At 49.3% G+C, this 23,264-nt stretch overlaps 1 protein-coding gene across 6 annotated transcripts in view; it reads right to left on the bottom strand.

Moving 5' to 3' along the window:
• Nucleotides 1–23,264, bottom strand: part of ANKRD27 (ankyrin repeat domain 27) — a 595,879-nt gene that overhangs the window by 72,923 nt on the left and 499,692 nt on the right. For all 6 annotated transcript variants that reach the window (XM_085639132.1, XM_085639135.1, XM_085639137.1 and 3 more), the window contains one exon: nt 9,832–9,946. In XM_085639132.1, coding sequence (XP_085495258.1) covers nt 9,832–9,946 — 115 coding nt within the window. The remainder of the gene's footprint in view (nt 1–9,831; nt 9,947–23,264) is intronic.

The raw sequence follows: 23,264 nt of genomic DNA, 5'->3' as shown, positions 1-23,264 counted from the left end.
GTCAAGCAACAGCTCTCCAAGAAGGAGTTCCAAATACGGTTACTTCTGTTCTAATTTCTCACTCGTCGTGCATTCCCTTCACACTTTGCCTTACTTGTCAGAATCTTTCGGATGTTGTAAGATAGTTTAATAGGTTAACTGCCTTGCTGAGTTCAGTGTATAATCTGCTTGCCACATTTTCAGAGCTTATTAAGTGGTCTTATTGATGGGTGAGCCAGGTTTTCATGTATGAATGTTAGAGCCAAGCTATTTGCATATGGAATTCATGCAAACATCATACATTTCACCCAACTTTGGAGTAGCATAAACTTTCACTACTTGGTCAAAATGCAGAGTGGGCTAAAACATTGTGGCTTGAATGAGTTGTGTTGAAGGTGCATCTGCCTATGTGGGGGATACGCTTATCCTAGAGGTCTCCACCAGGTGGATAGTGATCGCTAAATGTGGCAGCTATCCTCTCTTCACCCGACAGGCTGGCAGGCCACCTGTCAGGCTCTAAAAGAGCCCATACGTTTCCACTGTGCTTGTCAGGCAATTTGACTATTCTTAGGATGGTGCTTCTTGCTCTGTATGTATGACTCCAAGAAAGCAGACAAACACAGTGCCTGTAATGTGAAGTGCATTTGTTAAAATAAAAGTACCCACCACAATGTAAACTGGTGTTGAACCTATGTTTCATGCAGCAATTGTCAGTTCTGCATCCTGGAGGTGGCAGCACACAAAAGTGAGTGCAAAAACTGTACTGCAGCTGGGTACAGTAGTCTGTCAACTTTCTTGCAATTTCATCTGTTGGGTTGTTAGCATGCTCCCTGCGCTGACAATTACTAGTAATTTTGCCACATCTTTCAGCGCTGAAAGAGGATCATGTTTCCAGTGCTGAGATTTAATTTTGAAATGTATTTTTATATGTGGATTACTTAACTGAAAACAAGGAGTGATACACCAACTTCATTTTCAGTTACTGAGGAAAAACCTCTTTTAAACCTTCATTTAAAAACAACTTGCACCATTATAGTCATTCTCTTGACAGAGTTCTGGACATAGATTATCTGGGCATTAAGCTCACATCCCATACTATGGCATAAACAGTTTCCACAATCCAAATGTTGTTTAACCCAGTGGCCTAGAGGAACTCCCCTCTTTCAGTGCTTAATTTGGGCCGGTGGTTCCTGGTGCTTACCAACGGCACTTATTTCTCAGGACCGGGTCCATTGACATACCTGCCTGCCAAGTGCCAACTCACACGTGACTCCGCCCTGACGTCTTCCGCGAGCGTGACGTCGGCGAGGTCACATAAGCCCCACCCCGGCGCGCTGACGTCAGTTTGCTTCGAAGAACTTTTCCGCGCCACAACGTGGAGCCATACCAACAAAACTGTGGAGAGCATGGGAACAGTGTGCGAAAAAACCAGAGAAACAAAACAGAGAAACAAAAGGTGAGGAACAGCACCAGTTGGTACCAAGGTACCAGTAGGCTACAACAGTCAAGCCAGAGCAGGAAAGAGCAGAGCACCACTCTGAGGAACAACTATGCAAGCCAAGGCAATAGCACCAGTTGGCACCAAAGTACCAGAAGGCCACAGCAGCGCAGCCATAGCAGGGAAAGCGCAAAACACCACTCCGTGGAACCACCGTGCAAGCCAAGGCGATAGCCATCCTGGAGGCACAAGCATGTGAAAGCGCTGTAACAGAAAGAGAGAGAGACTGTAACCACAAACCACACAGCGAAGGGCCACAAGCCCGGAACAGAGGAGCAACAGCAATCCACCCCCAGACTACACTGTCCAGGAGGGCCATATCCCCTGAAAGGAGCAGGAAGCAAAAGGACAGGCAAAAGAATCCCCAACGTAGAAGACCGCAAGGGGATCAGAAACTCTAACAACAGAGGGAAAAAGAGCAAAAGTAGGCCCCTACACTGGAGAGAAACCAGCTGGAGGGATGCCTGACCGGAAGAAAACGAATAGGACACACACAGAAGACAAGCCACCCAGATGGAGGCGAGCGCAGAAAACCAAGCTGAGGGTCCTCGCAGAACGGGGAGGAAGGGCGGGTCATTGAGGAATCTGCGGCTAGAATCGTCTCTACCAGATACATCGTTACCAAAGGTAAGTAACTTGTACATCTGATAGAGACTACTAGCCGCAGATTCCTTAACGTAGAATAGATACCCTAGCCATACCCAGAAGGGAGGAGGGCCTGCGAAAGAGCCTCCCCACCAGGAGAGACTCAGGGCCCCAGCAGGGGACATGTCACAGGGACAATAAGGGAAAGGTCAGGATATCCTAAGCCCAACCAAGGAAGAACCGCCCAACACCCCACAGGGGCAGACAGCGTCCTAAAAACCTCAAGAAACACAAGGACCACCTCAAACCCCAGGGAGAAGAGGTAGAACCGGAGGCAGGGCCCACCATAAGAAACACATACACAGTGATAGAAAACTGCTGAACACACCTCGGCCGCAAGTAGCGGACAAGGCAGGAACGGCTCCACCGCCAATAGATTAGACAGAAGAAGAAAGGCACAGCTGCACAAAGCCCCAGCTGAACCAGAGGCAGGGGCACAAGGGAACACATCAAAGGCCACAACGGTGGATTAGAACGAGCAGGCCTGCACGGGCATGCGCAGCCAGCAGCAGGCAACACCACGGAACAGCGTACCCAGGACAAGCCAGACACCAGTCGAAGGCAGAAGCCAGGGAGGGCCAGGACACACCCCAAAGGAGGGGCTGGTCCAGAAACACACACACTGACCCATAAAAGAAGTGGAACCAGACAGAAAAGAAAGAGAGAGAGAGACGGAGGACGGACCCAAGCCGTCCACCAGAACACAGAAGCCAAGAAAAGCCAGTCCCTCTGGAACACCAGGACAAAGTCGAAACACCGACAGAAGTGCAGAACCGCCACAACACGATGCCGCAGACAGCAGGCCAGACTGGTCTAGCGACGTAGCGAACAAGGAGAAGGACGGACCGGGGCGCAATGCAAGCTGCTTCAAGACAATCAGCAAGAAGATTGCACCTGCGACATACCGTGACGGCACAGAGAGCAAGGAACCCGAATAGCTACAATTACCCCACATAGGGTATGTTACGTCCCAAGAAAACATGGGAACACCTCTTAGGAAAACATTTCTGCAGCAGAGGACAAACAGAAAGACCTGCGGGTAGAACCGCAGACGGCTTGCCAATCAGCCAATAAAGAAGACACAGAAGGTCTAATCTCAGGACCTACACGGGCTTACCAACAGCCAAAACCACAAGTCAAAAAAGGGCCGGACCAGCAGCCAACAGCACCGAAGGGCCAACTGAAGGACCCTGAAGGCACACCAACCAGACAGAACACGCAACCGGGGCTACCAAACACTAGACCCCAGAATAACAAAGGGAGAACACCTCCCAGAGCACAGCAGAGGACCGACATCCAGGTTTACTGAGGGGGGAGGAGGAGGAGGAGGACGACAAAGCCCCGCAAGGAACCGCTGAGTAGCAGAATCTGCCGGGGCATGAAACAATAGAGTGCCATCAAAAGGGAGGTCAACCAGACGCTCCCTAATATTCTCAGGAAAAACACTGTCCCTCAACCAAGCATGGCGATGGAGGGCCACCGAAGAAGCCATAGTGCGACCAAGAACCTCAGAGACATCCAGTGCCGAGCGAAGAATAAATGCGGCCAGCTCCTGGCCATCCAACACATGGTGCCGCAGATCAGCGCAGGCACCCTCCTGAGAATCACAAGACAGAAGGGACTCTGCGGAATCCCACAGAGGAAGTGGCTCTGGCCAACACGCAAAGTGTGTTGAGCGCCCGCAAGGCAGCACTGGAGGAAGCGAAGATGTTACGCCCCCACAAATCTAGCCACAGGGCCTCCCGTGACGGAGGAGACAACACCCAGGGCAAAGAAGGAAAGGCAGTCAGCAGAAGAGGGCCCCTGGTAGAAGGGTGGAAGGAAAGGCAGGCAGGATCATACGGAGCAGGACGGTGGCGGTGGAGAAGCGTCTGGGCCACCTGGTCCCCCATGGCAGGACGCCCCCAGGCTCCCAAGAGAGAATTATGAAGCGAAGCTTCGAAAGGAAGAAGCAGCTCCCGTCCACCAGAACCCCGATGGAGAACCTCAAGCAAATGGTCCACTGGGAAATGGGCAGCCAGGTCGCCCATGTGCAAAATCCTAGCGGCCGTGGAGACAGCCCGGGTGAAGGCAGCACTCGCTTCTGTAGGGCAACGCGGTGGGGAGAGCAATTCCTCCGTGGGAGACTGCTGTAAGTTAAGCCGGCCATCCCCCAGCCCAACCGGAGGAAGAAACAGCCAAGTGCGGACAGGAGAAGGCTGGACAGACGAGTGGGGAGCCTGAGGCGCCTCTGAGGAAGACTGTGGGCACAGGGACAGCGAAGAGCCCTCCTTGGAAGACGCTGGGGAAAAAGCCACGACGCGGCATTCAGTCTCCGGGGAAGAAGATAAAACAAGTTGCCGAACCTCTGGAGAAGAGGGGGCCTCTGAAGACGAATCAACGACCCGACGCCGGCACGGCGCCGTGGAGTCCGCCACAGGCGCCAGCTTGATGTCGACTGGCGCCGAAGGGGACGCCGAGACGACCTCCACCACCCCTGGCGCAGGGGGGAATGGGGCGGGGTCGGGGCAGGGGCGGCTAAAGAACGACGCCGAAAAGGCGCCGACTCTACCTCCGACGAGGCAGCCGCCTGCGTGGAGAAACGAGGGGGACCCGGGACGCACCCAGCCCCCAGCCAGCCCCTGCGGCGCCGCCAGGGCCGACAGCCACTGGCGCCTGAGCGGCATCAGCTCGGCCTCGGACAAGGCCGCCGCCTGCTCAGAGGACCGAGGAGGACTCGCCACGAGTCCCAGCAACCTCCCGCGACATCACAGGGACCCCTAAGGGGGTTTGCGGTGAGGCAGAGGCGCCTTGGGCCGAAGGAGGGAACCCCGTAGGGCCGCACACCGACGACACCACACCCCCAAAACCTGGAGCCGAACATGTTGACGCCAGGGCCGGAGCCGCCGGCGACTCAGATGGCCCCGCGCATGACAAGGGATCCGTGGACGTCCCAGGAAGGGGAGGAGGAGCAAAGGAGGCCTGCAGGGCCGCAGCATAGGCCTCCATTTGGACTCTGGATGCCCCCACACCGGGAAACGGCGGGTAGGGTGGCGACGCTTGAGGCCGCACGACTCGCGAAGCACCTGCGCTCCCCATAGGGCAGGGACCGGGCCTCGTGGACAAACTGCAACACTTACCAAAGGGCGAGCGACGCCCCTGCGGCCTCTGAGGAGGACCATGTCGGAGACGGAAGCAGTGGTTCCTGGACCCTTCCGTGGGGGATGGACGCGGTGACGACGCCGTCCTGGACATGCGGGCTGAAAGGAGCTTCATCCGGCGCTCCCGCCGGGACTTCGGCTTTATCTGCTGACAAGCCTCGCAGTCCGTGGAGTTATGGTGCTGCCCCAAACACCACATACAAATGGGGTGAGCGTCCGTCGCCGACATCTGGCGTGCGCAAGACGAGCACGTCTTAAAACCCGAAGGCATTCGCACACTGCTCTCAAAAAAGAAACGCAAGACGTGAAAAGAAGGCCTGAAAACAGGCCAGGGACACGATCCGGATCTGCGCCGGGGTGGGGCTTATGTGACCTCGCTGACATCACACCCGCGGAAGACATCAGGGCGGAGTCGCGTGATACCGCCGCCCCCCCCCCCCCCCCCCCACCACCAATTCCAGCGCGCAGAGATGCTGGGCAAGACAGTTTTCTGAGTCCAGTCTCATGCCTAGGGATAATTCTACGTTAAGGAATCTGCGGCTAGTAGTCTCTATCAGATGCAGGTATTAAGCGCTGCATAAATGAAATGGAATCAACTGAACATCCTGTAATTCTGGGCAAATCACTTAATCTGAGTGTGCCTACCAAATATTAACATCTCCTTGTGTAACGTATCTGGTGCTCATGTAGCGCTCCAATACCTTCAGGTCGAGTTTGCGTATATGTAAAAAAAACAAAAAACTGCAAAACCAAGGTTGGTTGCATTCCAGCAAAGCAACGTAGCAGCTGAAGCGAGGGATCTCAGATCTGCAACTTGAGTTCCTCATAATTTATTTTAACTTTGCCTTCACGAGGCCACAGCATAGTTTTGTGAGCAGTTATCCAATATTGTGTTATGTGGTGTTTTACAGATATCGCCGCCACATGCAACTCGCGGCCTGCCTCCGAGTGCAAGAATCTAAAAAAGACAACTATAAACTTATACAAGCAGGTACCAAAACAGACATAACACTGAACGTAACTATTAAACCATGGTAGCATATGTATTTTCCAAAATGTAATGCGGATCCAAGTGTTATCTAACTACCCCTAGTATGTGTTACAGGGTTTGAACATGTACAGAGGGGCTGAGCTACTGGATTGTAAGGGGTTAGTTACACCGTTCCAATGGAGACTGGGAGGCTGCTTTCAGGAAGGGTCTGCCCTGAAAGCAACTCAAAGCAGGAGTCCCTCTATCCCCTTTTGATTGAGGGTGCCTATCACAACCACTTAAGAGGAACCCTATTATTAAAGCAGTGGCCCACCCACATCACTATCCAACCTTCATCACTGTGGGGAACACCACCTACCACCGTACACTACCTAGGGTTGCAGGATAGATTATTTCGCACTATTACATCTGGCTTTCAGCAGTGCCAGTTGAGGATGTGGGTGAAGCAAGGGGAAGTGGGTGTGGCATCATAAAAAAAAATGGAGCACCTGCACTTAATATTTTATAAATTAAGCACTGCTCTCTTCCCATTACAGTGAAATGCCTAAAGGGAAAAGCAGCAATATAATATAACGATAGAGAGGGGAGTGACAATCCTCTCATATGATGGCCAAGTTGAAGGTATATTGTACTGCAAAACATGCTTATTTGTATCCCCAGATAAACTTAATCTTACCTTCTTAAAAAGACTTTGGAAAGATACAAAGGCATAGTCTAAAATGCAAAGATAATGTGGGAGTATGACCATTTTGATAATATTACATCTACCAATAAGGCCTAGATGTTATTGATCTCATGTTTTAAAGATCAGCAATTATTTCAAAATAGTGTTTTGTAATTAAGCTCAAAAATATCCTTTAATTTCATGTATATTGCTCAGAAAAGTAACTGATACAGCCCAGTAAGGTACGGCTCTGATTTTGGAGCAGAAATATTACTCACCACCTGCTTTTTTATCAACATTAAGCTTATATCCGGGAATCTGCTCAAACTTTTTGACAGCCTTTACGATAGCGGTTAGGGCACTAGAAGGGGAGGAGGTTAAATTAGCAAGGACTTTGAGATCTAATTTGTGAAGGTATAAGGAAGGAAGAAAAACTGTCTTTTTCGAAGATATAGGGATCAAGGTAGAGCGCAAAAAGCTGTGGTGAGAGGGGACGGCCTTGCTGTGTACTTTTGTTCATCTGATAAGGCTCTGACAAGCACCTCCCACAAACAATACAAGCAGTCAAAAAAGTGTACAAAGCCAGAACACACCCCAGAAACGTTGGGCCAAAAAACATTGACCGCATCACCCACCACAAAAACCGGCAAGAGAATTTGTCAAATGCCTTTTCGACATCCAACATGTTCATCCTAGCGGGTCTTCCCTACAGGAGAGGTCCAATGCAGTTATTACTACATTTATGTGAGATGTTGTAGCTCTCCAAGGGATGAATAAATGTAGGTAAAAAAGTTGGGACCAATGGGTCTCTTCCCTATTAAGCCACCTTCCAGTGGAAGGGGGGCATATGCCTCACCTTGGTTGGCTGGGTTCCCCCATCTGCAAGATGGCGGGGACTGAGAGTTGTGCTTCACCTCGCCTCCCCCACCTAAGGGGTGGAGTTGACAGAGATTGGGGCATCAGCTCTAGGGCCCGTGGATGATAAAGGGTTTGTTGCTGGCCCCAAATCTGGAGAGATTTCCAAGAAAGATGCCATATAAGCAAAGTGGTTGTCTTTAATGTCAGAAGCATGATGGTTCAAATCTGCCCCAAAAACGCCCTCCACCCTCTACTAGTACAACTATTGATACAGAAGGGGGAGGGCGGAGGGGGGTGGGGGAAGATAGGGGAGATTTAGCTGGAGATGGTTCCAGATTCAAGGCTAGAACTGGTAGAGGACTCTGAGCTGACAAAAGACCAGAAGGCAGGGCTTGCATCATAAAGATTAAGGCACAATACAGAACCATTGACAGAGTAGGCTGACTTTGGCCAGAGACAGTCAGCAAGGAGACAGGGCCTACCAACGGAAGTTCAACAGGAGGTTCCAATGGATCCATGGCCCAGAAAGGCACACTACAAGGAACCCGGATGAACTTCAATATCTGCAGCATTGCCTCCCTGAAGTTTGTAACCTGCTACAGAGCGGGTAGCTTCCAACAGAAATTAAGCACATTAGCTTCTAGTTTGGCATGAACTGAAGTTGGACACAGAGGACAGACTAAGTGCGAGATCACCAACTGTGCAATCGCTCCATGGATTGGGAGTGCCTAGATGTCAAGGAGCTTTGGTTATGTTTTTGTGTTTCTTCCTTGACTAACCCTTAAGATTTGTCTTTTGACTTGACATTAGACCTACCTGGCGAGGGCAATCTTACCAACACCAGCCTCAGTTCCTGTATTCTGCGACCTAGAGGCTGGCCTATTTCTCCCTAATGGCCTTACAGAGTCTCATGGAACCCTAGTACCATGACTTGGAGTCCTGCTTGATCCCGAGGCACTATAAGCCAATGTTGTGTGGGTCCGTCAATGACATCTGCTTCCAACATGCACATGCACAGCACGGCTTGAGACCAGTTGTCTTCGAGGGTGACATACCTACACACTGTCTAAGTTTGTTCAAGACTTTGGTGAAAAGACTCAGTAGCAGCGGATTTCCGCATCTGCTTTAATGGTTGTGGAAAAAAGAGGAACCGAGAAAAGAATGCAGCGGTGGCATCTTTATGCATCTCTGTGTCCTCATGTCCAGAGGCAGAATGGCGTAACAGAGGTCAAAGTTGCCACATATTTCAGGCAGGAGCTATTGCAAGAATTTCCAGATTTAGGCTGACCCCTGGGGAGGCTGTTACTGCTTGCACTGCCCTTGCTACGCTGACCGCAGCGATCATGAAAACAAGCAGCCATGACAAAGTGAACATGACTCCTGCAGCTCTATTTACGTTGGCAGTTTCCTTAGAACCATATAGGAGTCTGTTGACAGGTTAGGTACAAAGGTTGCGTCAAACCTAAGATGTTATTGCTGGTCAAAGAGCGCTACTCATACATGGCATTGAGGTGAATTAACGTTGATTACAACTGCGCCAAAGTCAAACCGAAAATTAATTGGGCTTAGTTTGATATTCCACATAATACCAACTGTCTATTTCTCTTTTCATTGACAATTTTTCGAATTGAAACAGAAAATATCAGGCATAAAGTGAGGTACAAATACAACACAACAGAATTAGACACCTCAATATATATTTATATATATAAAAAAATGCTACTACAACTGTACACAAGAAACCTTCTAAATAACAATCACAGAAAACAAATCATTGTCACAAGCTAACATTACAATCCCACAACCCCTTTTTAAATTTCATTAGCACTAGCGGGCTTCTCAGAGGTTTACACTTGAGGACATAACCTTGACCTTGGGCAGATAATCTTTAGGCTGGGAAGATTAACCCCAGGCTATCTATACCAGTTATCCACTCACAGTGGTATCTACTTACACAACCTTTCTTTCTTAATTAATGGCCACAAACACCTTCCTAAGTGCAGGCATGGAGTACAACATCAGGCGGGAAGCATGGACTATGAAAAGAAACGCTTACTTTTCTTCCTTATCTTGGCATTGTGCCTCTGACTATTTGTTGTTACTGGTTCTTCCACTGGTACAGAGGTTCCATTTTCGGAGGCAGCTTGTAGTAGCTTCATAATCTTAGAATTCTTAAACAAATACAAAAAATGTAAATAAAAATTAATACCTGCGCTCCCCAAAACTGCTCAAAAAAACCTTTGTGTAACAAAGATAAAAGACATTCTAGACGTGCATTCCTTTTCCAATGGTGGTTTACATCCCGAGATAATCACTTTGTAATGAATAAATCTCCTAGCTCGCCTGTGCGCAAGGGTCAAAGGCTAACGTGAAAGTATACAATGCTATTGTATTATTAGGTACAGCTCTTTCTTATTGCTTTTCCCCTTTTGGAGTACTTTTATATTAATGACTACATTCTTGGGTCATTTATTCATTTAATTTATTTATTCTGTTTGCTAATTCTTGGCTACTTTCTTATGACTATTGTTGTATACTGTACCTATGTTTCTAATTACTAAACAAAAAAAGTATACAACCGGCTCAGTTACAGTTCTTTATAAATCTGACAACAGAAACTGAGGTGTAAACACATTTCAAATTACTGTCAGAAAGACGACAAACACAGCAAACAAAAAACGTAATTTTAGATTTTACAAAAAGCTTCTTAGAATGTTCAGTAAACCCGCATAATAGAGATTTCTGGAAAACACTACCGAATGCCACACATTGATTGCCAAACCCAATCCGTGTCCTCTTTCATTAAAATGTTCGTAAACTGGACACCTCAACTGAGCTGTGGAACTGGGAGTCCAGTTTCATTAGTCTTACAAACAGTGGAGCAGCTCCCTTTAACGTCTTCAATTCTTGCCGATAAGGTTGTGCAAAGCTGCAGGGAATGGTATATGAAGATGACGTAATGGTGGTTTGAATATCATTATACTGTACACAGATATACCGTCTGCCATAAATATAGTGGCCCAAATAAGGTCTACAGAAATATCATCCCACTTGGGTTAGATTTTGTATCATTAAATCCACTGGTGCAATATTTTTGTAAATGATATTTAGGACACAATTTTTATGTCCAAAGATATTCTGATCAATATTCTAGTACCACTCCAAACAGATGACTCAGATTATTTTAAGACTGTTATAGAAACATCTGTGGAGGTTTCTATAACAAACCTTGAGTGGTTGTATGATGATACCAGTCGTTTGGGCTAGAAGAACTTCGCTAACGCCTTATCTGTTAGAGACTATCTAGTCGCAGATTCCTTACCTTAGAATATTCCCCAGGCGTCAGACTGGATCCGGACATTTTCAAACAGTATCTCTGCATGCCGGTAGGTGGCATGAATTGGCTCCGTGTTGGGGCCGGCGTCGTCATCTGCCATGGGCGCCACCCCTGAGTGATGACATCAGCTACTTAACATGACATTTCCTCGCCAGAAGCATGGTGTCACGACAGAATATTGATGTACTAGTGTGCCTAACAAAATCAGTTTGCAGAAGCAGGGTGGTTGGGAGGGTCCACTACTCTCTACCAGATAAAGCGTTACCAAAGGTGAGTAACTTGTTCATCTGATAGAGGCTTCTAGAAGCAGATTCCTTACCTTAGAATGGATATCAAAGCAACCTCTTCCAGGAGGCGAGTCTGTGGACTGCATTATCCTAAGAAGTCCTGGAGGACCAAATTGATGAAATGCCTATCAAGCGGACCCAACTGTTTAGGCAGTAGTGTTTGGCAAATGTGTGCGGCAATGCCAACATAACTGCCTGACAGATATCCAGAACTGGGTCTCCTCTAGCTAACACATTGGTTGCAGCCTATCTAACACAGGGGTCGCAGCTTTAGCTCTGGCCGAATGAGCTCTTAAGCCGACAGGGGGCTGCTTTTTAGCCACTGTGCAAAACCAAAGGGGATTATGGACGGAGTGTTGAACATTGCAAGCAATCACCCCGAGTCAACTGATCTGGGATTAATCCATCATCATTCTTTAGCTCACTCCGCCACCCCAGTTCAGACATGGCCATATGCAAATCAGTCTGACCCTGTGCCTCATGGGTACAGTCCAGCCCGAACTGCCAAGCCATGTCTTCCCTGGACCGGAAACAATCATCCTGGGAACGGGTTCTGGCTAATCAGCCGTCATCAGCCAGGCAAGCTTGAATCCAGTGGCAAAGTGAGCAAGGGACCTAAATCTGGGCATACCCTGCCAACTTAGGGCGAACAAAGCAAAACCAAAGGGGATGATGGGCGGAGTGTTGAACATTGCAAGCACTCACCCCCAGTCAACTGATCTGGGTTTAATCCATCATCATTCTCTAGCTCACTCCGCCACCCCAGTTCAGACATGGCCATATGCAAATCAGTCTGACCCTGTGCCTCATGGGAACAGTCCAGCCCGAACTGCCAAGCCATGTCTTCCCTGGACCGGAAACAAGCATCCTGGGACCGGTTTCTGGCTAATCAGCCGTCATCAGCCAGGCTAGCTTGAATCCAGTGGTAAAGTGAGCAAGGGACCCACATCTGGGCATACCCTGCCAACTTAGGGCGAACAAAGCAAAACCTAAGGGGATGATGGACAGTGTTGAACATTGCAAGCACTCGCCCCCAGTCAACTGATCTGTGAGCGGCAATACCAACATAACTGCCTGACAGATATCCAGAACTGGGTCTCCTCTAGCTAACACAGTGGTTGCAGCCTAGCTAACACAGGGGTCGCAGCTTTAGCTCTGGCCAAATGAGCTCTTAAGCCGACAGGGGGCTGCTTTTTAGCCATTGTGCAACAGATTTTAATACAGAGGACAATCCATCTGGAGATGGTTCTCTTGTGAACTTCCTTGCTTTTATTTTTACCCGTAAAACCAACAAAGAGCTGATCGCCCACCCGGAAGTCTTTGGCACGATGGATGTAAAATGACAGTGCTCATTTTGGGTCCAAACAGTGGTCTCTCCTTTTCCTTGGTAGGATGCGAGTGTGTGAAGAAATTAAGCAGTATGATATTCCACTTGACTTGGAAAGATGTAACCACCTTTGGAAAACGAAGCATGTATCCTAAGGAGCAGTTTATCTAGGAAAACGGTTTTGTACAGGGTTGAACTAAAAGTGACTGCAATTTGCTAACCCTCCTTACAGATGTTATAGCTACAAGGAAATCGGTTTTGATGGTCAGCAGTCTCAGACGGCAGCTGTGCAAAGGGCTCAAGTAGTGAGGACATTAAGAAGGTGAGGACTAAATTCAGGTCCCATTTGGGCATGATGAAAGGTGAAGGGGGAACATGTGCTGTTCACCTTTCAGGAAACAAGTCACCACACGTGACAAACACAGAGGGTTGATCTGGCGACCCCAGGATGAAAACAAGTTACTTACCTGTAAATTTGGTTCTCCAGTATTGGAAACTTTCATAGATTCCCATGCTTGAATCATTCCCAGTCGTCAAGATGGGAGTCCTCGGTATACATAAAATAGCAATAGAAACCCATTCTAGTTTTATAACATATCCACAGCTTTTTGTAAAAGAGACCAAATAAAATGAACAACCAATCAGATTAGCCTCAACCTCTAGAACCTTCCTGAGAGAACCTCAGACCCTCAGATATTTGTAGCCGTTGTGTAATCATATAACTGAAGATGCTGAAGGCTGAACTTTCCCAGGGGAGGAGGGTGGTCGCATGGGAATCTATGAAAGTTTCCAATTCTGGAAAACCAAAGTTACAGGTAAGTAACTTGTTTTCTTATTCCAGTATTGGAACTTTCATAGATTCCCATTCTTGAATCAGAGTAGCTAGCAGTTATGAGCACATTTATTTAACCTTAATTCCTTATTTATCCATTATTAATTATTAAAACCGAAAGTCAATGGTAACTAAACTGTCAGGGTGCAGGGACGGAGGAGATAGCTGAGGCGCAGCGTAGGTTTGAGCCCGACTAGAACTACACTTCCCAGACTCCTCGGGTGAGTCGCGCGGGGCCTTTATAAGCTCCGCCTACCGGTAACGCGGGGCTTGTCACTTTCAGTACTTCCGGGTCTCAGACGGAGATCCCTTTGACTGGCCTCGTTGCTACGGAGCGAGAAGTTCGGCATCGGAACGGACCTCTCCACTTCCCGGATTCTTCGCGGGCGTTTGGCCCGTGTTCACCACTGCCGCCCTTCCAGAGCGCGGCAAGGAACTGAAAACCCTCGAGCCCCACTGTGGTGAGCGCTGCTCCCATTCCCGGAGTGAAGGGCGGGTGCGTGGTACACACTCGCCTACCTGGTGGTGACGCGCTCTACGCGTTACCCGGTTCTATGGTTTTTCACTACCGGATTACAAACCGCTACTCCCCCTTTGCATCGCGGTGACGACCGCACACCCCCCAACTTACCGCGAAAGCGCGGCTCTCTGTTCCCTTCCTCCCTACCCTCTCGGGGACGTGCTTCCCTACCGAGCCGACTCCCCAAGGACACCCGGGAGACGCCGGTAGATGGGCATGCCGAGATTCATGAAGACTTCCTGGTGAGGTAACCAAGGAAGATCCCGTATTCCCTCACTGCAGATAAGTACTATTAACATTCCTACCATTTAGTACTGTACTAAGACGTGTGTTTCTTCAACCTGCAGACCTAAGGGAAAAGCAAGGACTGGCCAAAGTAAGTGTCTAAGCGGGGAGGGGAGCTAGAGAAGGGGGGGTTAGGAGCAGAGCGCGCGTCTGATGTGTTGTGTGCTTCTGTCCCACCTGCAGGGCTTCTTGGGGTGGACCTTACCAGAGAATGAGTATCTAGCAAGGACCTCCCGTGCCTGAGCCTGCCAGCAGTAGATTATTTCGTTTTGGTTCTTTTCTCCCTTTTTACCCTTCCCCCTAGAAGGGTGACATACATGCGGTGTTTTATGAGCACGCAGGGGTGTCACCCCTGTGGGGAGAGGGCCTCTTAGCAACGCATCGTTCCTGCTGTACCCTGCTGACGGTGAGTCAAGACTCTTCCTTCGCGACATAAACACATTTGTAAACATAAGGAAAAAGGAAGAAACCAGCAAATGAACTTCAAAAATGTGCAAAGAGCTTAAACAGAAAGACGGAAGGAGGGTTGAAAGGGAAAAGCTCACCACTTAATGAAAGAGGGCACTCAGGACTGCCTGGCCCACTGCTGTGTCACTCTGCGTTGAAGAATCCAGGCACAAAAAATTTCTTGTAAATAAATGAGTACTGCTCCAGGTTGCTGCTCTGCAGATCTACCGGATAGGAACTCCGGCAAAGAGGGCTGTCGAAGAAGAAATCGCCCTTGTGGAGTGAGCACGGACCCGATCATTAAGGGGCTTGCCAGCTGCTCGGTGACAATACTGGATAGCGCTGGTAATCCAACAAGCAATCCACTGCTTGGAAAGGGGAAACCCTTACGAGGGGCGCTGAAAGACACAAAGAGATGAGGTGACTTCCTGAAGTCCTTAGTACGTTGAAGATAGAATTTTAAGCACCGCTGAATGTCCAGTGAGTGGAGTGCTTTCTCTGCCGGAGTAGTAGGTTGAGGTAAAAAGGTTTTGAGTACGACAGGCTCATTCAAATGAAAGTCTGAAGGAACTTTCGGTATGAACTTTGGGTTGGTACGGAGTATCACTGTCCCCTTTTTAAATTGGTGAAAAGGTTCCTGAATGGTGAGTGCCTGTAATTCACCTACTCTCCAAGCCGAAGTTAAGGCTAGCAGAAGAGCCACCTTCCAGGAGAGGAATTTCAAGTCCGCCCGATGAATAGGCTCAAAGGGATGCTCCATGAGCTGGTTGAAAACCAAATTAAGGTGCCATAGAGGCAGCTGGGGGCTTGACTAGAGGGAAAACTTTAAAAAGGCCCTTGAGAAACTGTTTAATTATCCTTGCCGACAAGAGGATGTGCGTCTGAAGCGAGAGATGGCGGTAAGATGAACTTTGATGGATGAGTGAGCCAGCCCTGCTTTTGCTAACAAAAGGATGTAAGGAAGAACTTCATGCGGTGCAGAAGGAAGAGGATGAATGCCCTCCTGCTAGCACCAAAGGTAGAAACGCTTCCACTTTAGCCGGTAAGATTTGTTGGTACTTGGAGCCGGTGCCTGAGAAAGTACGTCTCAACATTCTGCCGAAAGGATCAAACCAAGAAATTCTCGGTGCTCAGGAGCCATGCCGATAACTGCTGGGGTCGAGGATCCGGGTGCCAGACTTGGTCCTGGCACATTGTCAGCAGCAAAGGAATTGGCTGCAAAGGAAGTGGATGCTCCAGGGAGAGAAGATGCAGCTCTGTGAACCAAAATTGGCGGGGCCACGCAGGAGCTATCAAAATCATCTTGCAAGGTTCTGCCTTGAGCTTCCTGAGAAGTCTGGGGATCAGGGGAATGGAGGGAAAAGCGTAAACAAAGGCGCCTGACCAGGCCAATGAAAGTGCATTCCCCAATGATCCTGAATTGTGAAACCTGTTTGCGTAGAATCGGCATTTCTTGTTCGCCGGCGTGGCAAAGAGGTCTATGGACGGCCAGCCCCATAGGCGAAAAACCTGCTCCAGAGTGGACTGGTCTAGTTCCCATTTGTGGCTGACTGATTTCAGTCGGCTCAGCGTGAACGCCTTCTCGTTGAGAATGCCCGGAAGATGCTCCGCTTTTAGTGATATTCCATGCTGAATCGCCCATTCCCAGATTGTCTGAGCTTCTTTTGACAGAAGGCGAGACCTGGTGCCACCCTCTTTGTTTGTGTAATGCATGGCAGTCGTATTGTCCGTTCGTATCAGGACTGCAGACTGCTCTATCTGCGGGAGGAAAGCCTGCAAGGCCAGGCGAATCGCTCTGAGCTCCAGCAGATTGATAAGTAGAAGACGATGTTGGGGTAGCCAATGGCCGCTTATATGAAGGTCTTGCAAGATCGCTCCCCAGCCCTCCAGCAAGGTGTTCATAGTTATTATTTGAGGAGCTGGGGTGACCCTGAAGGAGAGAGCCTGAGAAATGTTATCCTCGTTCGTCCACCACGATGCGGCGTCCCCCATGGACGCGGTAACGAAGATCTTGTCCTTGAAGGACCCGTCCACTTGGCGCGACTGCAAGTCTAGTTCCTCCTGTAGAGACGCATCCGTAACCTGCAGTGACGAATTAGAGGAATGCAGGAAGAAATGGACCTTAGGAGGGACTTGTAGAGGCGAACTGAAATGGACTGCTTTCTTATAAGTAGACAGGCCATAACCATCAGCTTTACTTGTCTCTCTAGGGTTAGAAAGGCTTTGTTGAGGGACGTGTCCAGAATGCCTCCCAGGAACTGAGCTGTTCTGGATGGACACAGAGTCTACTTTTCCGTGTTGAGAGTAGGACCCAGATTGTTGAAAAGGTGTGTGCCCGCCGCGACTGATTCCTCTGCCGCATGTTTGGAAGAAGCCTTTAGCAACCAGTCGTCCAGGTAAGGGAAAACCTGATGCTGTTGCTTTCGCAGAAAAGCTGCCACGGGAGCTAGTACTTTTGTAAAGATCGGCGGAGCAGATCTGAGTCCAAATGGCAGGAACTTGAAATAAAAGTGGCTCTTGGCTACTGTGAAGCAAATGAACTTCCTGTGGGCTGGATGGATGGGTACATGGAAGTATGCATCCTCTAGATCCAATGTGGCCATGTAATCTCCTGAGTTGAGGAGTCGAAGAATGTCTAGCAAGGAAACCATTCAAAATGACTTTTTGATGAGATAGGTGTTGAGCTCCCTCAATTCTAGAATAGGGCACCACTTCTCCAAGGTCTTCCGAACCAGGAAGAACCTGGAGTAGAATCCCTCTCCCCGCTGAGAGAGAGGAACCAGCTCTATCGCCCCTTTCAGGAGCATTTGATGGACTTCCAAACGTAGAACACGAAGATATTTTGACTCGGTGGCGCGAGGGGGCTTGGAAGGCGGTGCATGGACAAACTCCAGAGTATGGTCGTACTGAATGATTTTCAGAACCCAATGATCCGATGTTAATTGCCGCCAGTTGTGAAAGTAATGGGAGATTCTGCCTCCCACTGGTGTTACAGAAGGAGAGGGATCAGTAGTAAGAGTCAGCAAGCCGCTATTGACGCTTAGAGGAGTCCTTCCCCTGGCGTCCTTGTCGTCTTCTGTTAGATCGAGAGAAAGAGGATGATTGACCCTGCCGCTGGTTATATTGCGGGCGGTAAGATTGAGAGGCTGATGCATATGAAGAATACCGTTGTTGCTGGTATCCTACTCTGTAGGTAGGAAGGCCTCTGCCTCTGGCCCCACGAAAGGCGACCTTGCGGTATTTTAGTCCCTAAGGACTTTGCGGTCTTCGTGTCTTTCTTAATGTCCTGGAGCGCATCATCAATGTGCTTCCCAAAGAGCGCCTCCCCATCGAAGGGAAGATCCAAGATTTTGTTTTGGACCTCTGGGCCAAACCATGTAGCTCGAAGCCAACCTAGGCGACGAAGGACAGCAGCTTCCGCTAGGGAGCGGAACGCAGTCGTTGCAATGTCCATTGCAATGTCCATGACCTCAGAAGAGGTTTTCCCTCCCTCTTGAAGAATCTTTTTCGCCTCCACTCTTGCATCTTCCGGCAATTGATCCAGATAGGGGGAAATGTCGCACCACATCTGACTATCGTAGTGACCAAGATTTGCTAAGGCGTTTGCAGCCCTGACCATCAGGCTGGACATGGAGGAAAACCTTGTGCCGGCGTTATCGAGGCGTCTACCCTCTTTATCTGGAGGTGTCGTGAGGGGAGCTGAAGGATTTTGGGACTTTCTTTGGGCTGCCTGGGAGATGACAGAGTCCGGTTTAGACTGACTGACCAGGCAGGCCAGGCTATCCTCAAGAGCCTTATATTTCTTTTCAAGGCGAGGTAGTACTGGAATTTCCATGGCAGGACTTCTCATCACGTTTAGACCCTCGTCCCAGACATGACCAACTATAGGAATGGTCTGAACGGATTTTCTGTAAGGCTCTTTGAAGTCATAAAGGAAACATTTGGACTGCACCGGGGGCATGGGCAGTTCGAATCTCTTAGTAGCCCTTTCCATCAAATTATGGAAACTCCCTATGTCTCCAGGGGAAGAATCCACTGGCGCTGGAGAAGGCGAAGCGGGATCACGAATAACATAGTCATTCCACTCCGTGCCTGGATCTGGAAGAGTGACGTTGCCCTGGTCCTCATCAGAGGTGTCATCCTGGATGAGAGGGACAATTGGCGGTGTATCTGGAGCCACAGGCAGTGGTGGAGGCGGTGGCAATTGAGGCGTAGAAGGCAGTGCAGGAGGAACAGCTGTAACTGGCACCCCAAACGGAGACAGAGATGGTGTTGGGAATCTCCGTCTACAGACTGAAAGCATGAATTGTAAGTCCATTAGTGGAGGAAGGCATAGAGACCATCTGTTGCTAGTAGACCTCTTGATAACCTAAGGGAGGATCATACTGCTGCTCCTCCACGTATTCTTCCTCAGAGTCTGTTTCCTTGCGCTTAACGTGCAACTGAGACGGGCTATTCGCATACCCATACGGCCCGTCATCTTCCTCAGATTCCTCCTCTTCAAGGATGAGTGCAAGTGGTAGAGGTGTCACCCTCCTGGGGGAAGTCATCTCAGGGGTAATCTTGCGCTTCCTGATCATAATTGGAATTTTTTCCCTCATCGATGGGGTCGTCGACGATGATGTAAGGGTCGTTGACGAAGACATGAATGCCATCGACGGTACAGTCGTCGAGATCGTCGACACCACTGTAGCAGATGCTGCCGTTGTTGTGGTAGATGTGTGTGCCGTCATCACCACTGCCGTCGTCAAAGTCGTCGATGCCATCGCCGACGATAGAGTTGCCACCACTGCGGATCTCACAACCGGCGTCGATGCCGTCGACACTGAACCATGCAGCGTAGGCGAAGGAGACTAGGAAATCACCGTTGACGGAGCCAGAACTGAAGGAGAAGAGGACTTTGATTGTACCTCTGAAGCCTTCGTTGATGGAGTCGATGACCGCGTCGTCAACGAATGAATATTCTTCACAGACTTGCCATCAGAAGAGACAGATGGGGGCTTTTTAAAGGCTTTTGGCACTGCAGGAGAAGATGGAGGAACTGAGCTGGACGTCCTCTCTGATGTCACTCTTGCAGATAGTCCTTCCCTCTCCTTTACACCTCGGTGAGGAGATTTGCTAGGACTACGCCTTTCAGACCTATGAGAGGTCTTTTTCAAGGCTTTACTGGGACGGTCTTAAGAAGGTGAAGGAGAAGACCTACCCATTTTCACAGACCTCCTAGAAGATGAAGTGGAGGACGCTTCCTCACTCTCACTGGAGACTGGCTACTTCCTTGACTTAAGCTTCTGGAACCAGGTCAAAAGATGCCCCTCACGGTCTCGCAAAGATTTCGTTGAGAATGTCCGGCATATCTTACAGTCTGCTGCCTTATGGTCTGGGTACAGACAGTAAATGCAATCCTTGTGCTTGTCCTCCACATAAAGTCTCTTCTTAGCACAGGTTGCACACGCTTTAAAGAGGGCTTTCTTCTCCTTGTCAGACATATTGACACATAGTCTAAGCAGGTCTTGCAGAAAAAACAGGTGAAAAAACTGTAGGAATAAGGTTGACAGGAAAAAACTGAGCAGAGCTGAGTGGAGACTCCCTTGCACAACGTGCAATAGAAAATCTGAGGGTCTGAGGTTCTCTCAGGAAGGTTCTAGAGGGTGAGGCTAATCGGATTGGTTGTTTATTTGATTTGGTCTCTTTTACAAAAAGAGGTGGATATGTTACAAAACTAGAATGGGCCTAGGCCTAGTTTCTTTTTTTGTAATGGTTTCTATTGCTATTTTATGTATACCGGGGATTCCCATCTCGACGACGGGGAATGATTCAAGCATGGGAATCTATGAAAGTTCCAATACTTGAGTAAGGCCGATATGGAGAAAAGGGACCCTATAACTGTGCCCAAAGAAAGGCCTTGCTGGGCAAGGGAAAAGGCAAACAAAATGACTTCAGACAAGGGTGCAGACATAGGATCAATGGATTTGGCAGTACACCAAGCCACAAGTTTGTCCCACCCGCAGGCGTAAATTGTTTTAGTGTGGGGACACCTGACTGCCAGAATGACACTGCATACTTCGGGAGGGAGTTCAAACACCTTCAACTGTTGCCACTCAATGTCTATGCATGTAGATGAGTATGCAGGTTCAGGTACAGGACCCTGCCCTGTTGCTGTGCCAGAAGATCCTCCCGAAGGGGCAGCCTGATAGGAGGAGAGATGCTCAAGCTCAGGCCTTCGTGATACCAGACTCTCGTTGCCCAATCCAGGTCACTAGGATAACTTGGGCTTGGTCATTCTTGATCTACTTGAGAAATCTCAACAGGAGTGGTATCGGCAGAAAGGGGTACAGGAGTCCTGAACTCCAGTAGAGGGGAAATGAGTCTCAGAGAGAGCCGTTTCGGAAACTCCAGCACACAGAAGTGCTTACATTGCGAGTTCTGGATGGTGGCAAAAAGATCTAGCCAAGGTTCTCACCAGTTGTAGAAGAGACCTTCCACTACACCTCTGGGCGGAGAAGCCATTTGTGATCCAGGAGGAATCAATGGCTGAGTTTGTCCTCCATAGAGTTCAGAGATCTGACCAGGTGTTGTATGACCAAGAAAATATCCTGACGTTCCAGCCATGTCAAGAGACGCAGAGCCTCTTGACACAGGACCCATGACCCCATCCTGCCCTGCTTGTGCAATATCAACATGGCGGTGGTGTTGTCTCTCTACACCTGAACTAGCCTTTCCTTGATGGGAGAAATAAGGGCTTTCAATGCCAGGAAAATCACTCAGAACTCCAGCAGGTTGAGCTGGAGCTGAGAGACTGCCAGGGACCAGAGTCCTCTGATCTTCACCTCTCCCAGATGGCCACCCTAACCCAGGAGTGATTGGCGTATCCGTCACCATATTCCGCTCTGGGTGGGAAAGGAGAGGGGTCTACAGTTGATCCAATTGCAGTTCATCAGCCACTACTGCAGATCTTTTGCACTTTCCACGGATATCTGGATCAGGTCGGAGAGATTCCCCTGATGCTGCGCCCACTGGGACATCAGGTCCCAGTGCAGAGCCTGCATATGTCAGTGGGCATATGTTACCAGCAGGATGAAGGAGGCCATGAGGCCCAGCAGCCTAAGAGCCAGTCTCACTTAAATCCAGGATAAAGGCTTAAACATCGGAAACATAGCCTGAATATCCTGGACTCGCCGCTCCGGAGGATAGGTCTGAAACTGCACTGTGCAATGAATGGCTCCAATGAAAGCGAGCATCTGAGAGGGTATCCGGTGTGACTACTGCACTGTGGTAGTGAACTGTAGCTAATGCAGGAGGTCCGCTGTAGTCTGGGGATGGGAGAGGACTGCTTGGGGTGAGCTCACCTTCAACAGCCAGTCCTTGAGGAAAGGGATGACTGGAAACTCTGACCTGCGCAGATGGGTTGAATCCATTACCATCAGTTCTGTGAACATCCAAGGGGCGCTGGTAAGGCCGAAAGGGAACACAGCAAGCTGAAAGTGCACGTGGCCTACCCTAAACAATAGGTAATGCCTGTGGGAAGGCACCGGATGGGTATGTGAAAATAGACGCACTGCAAGTCCAGCACTACCATCCAGTCTCCAGGGACCAGGTCAGACGGACCTAAGATAACATGAGTACCTTGAATTTCTCCTTCTTCAGAAAGTAGTTGAGAGGCTGCAGTTCTTCTATAGGGAAGAGGGCTCCCTCTTTTTTGGCAACCAGAAAGTAGTGTGAAAAGCAACCAAGACCTCCTTCGGATGCCTGCACCCTCTCTGTTCTTGGCCAAAAGAGCCTGCACTTCCTGACAGGGCAGGAAGAGGTGGTCCTCAGAGAGCTGATCTGAGGATGGTGGAATGGCTGGCAGGATTCCGGTGAATAGAAGGGTGCAACCCCACTGAACAGTTTGGAGCACCCATTTGTCCAATGTATGGACTACCAGTGGGACAGGTGGTGCTGGATCCTTTCGCTGACCAGTTGCCCATGATGGCAAGAGGGAAAACTGAAGGGATTTGGAGGCTGCGGCTGCTGGAGTGGTGGAGAGTGGTTTGTCAGACTGGGCAGACTTCTAGCCTTGGGTCCCACAGGGATTGGTGAACTGTGTCCGCAGCCATGACAGGACTGGGAGATCTATTGGCCTTAGTGGCTGGGCGGGAATGGAAGCGGTTGGTAGCCCCTACTGTAGCCATGGATAGGGCATAAGGCAGAGCGGGACTGGGGCAGGATTGTGTAGAGTCCTAATGACCAGGCAGTGGCGCGGTTGTCCTTAAAGCGCTCAAGTGCTTAAACTGCCTTGTCGCCAAACAGGTTGTGTCATTAAATGCTATGTCTATAAGGGATGCCTGGACATCCCACGAAATGCCAGTAGATCTCAGCCAGGCCACTGACACAATCGCTCTGCCTAGCGAGTTGGTTGTATTCACTCCACTGCTCATGGTGAACTTTGCTGTGTCCCCGCCATCAGCGATATCC

The sequence above is a fragment of the Triturus cristatus genome, chromosome 12, assembly GCF_964204655.1.
Source record: "Triturus cristatus chromosome 12, aTriCri1.1, whole genome shotgun sequence".
NCBI lineage: Eukaryota > Metazoa > Chordata > Amphibia > Caudata > Salamandridae > Triturus > Triturus cristatus.
Note: the sequence above shows the minus strand (reverse complement) of the source record. Positions and strands in the feature narration are given on the sequence as shown.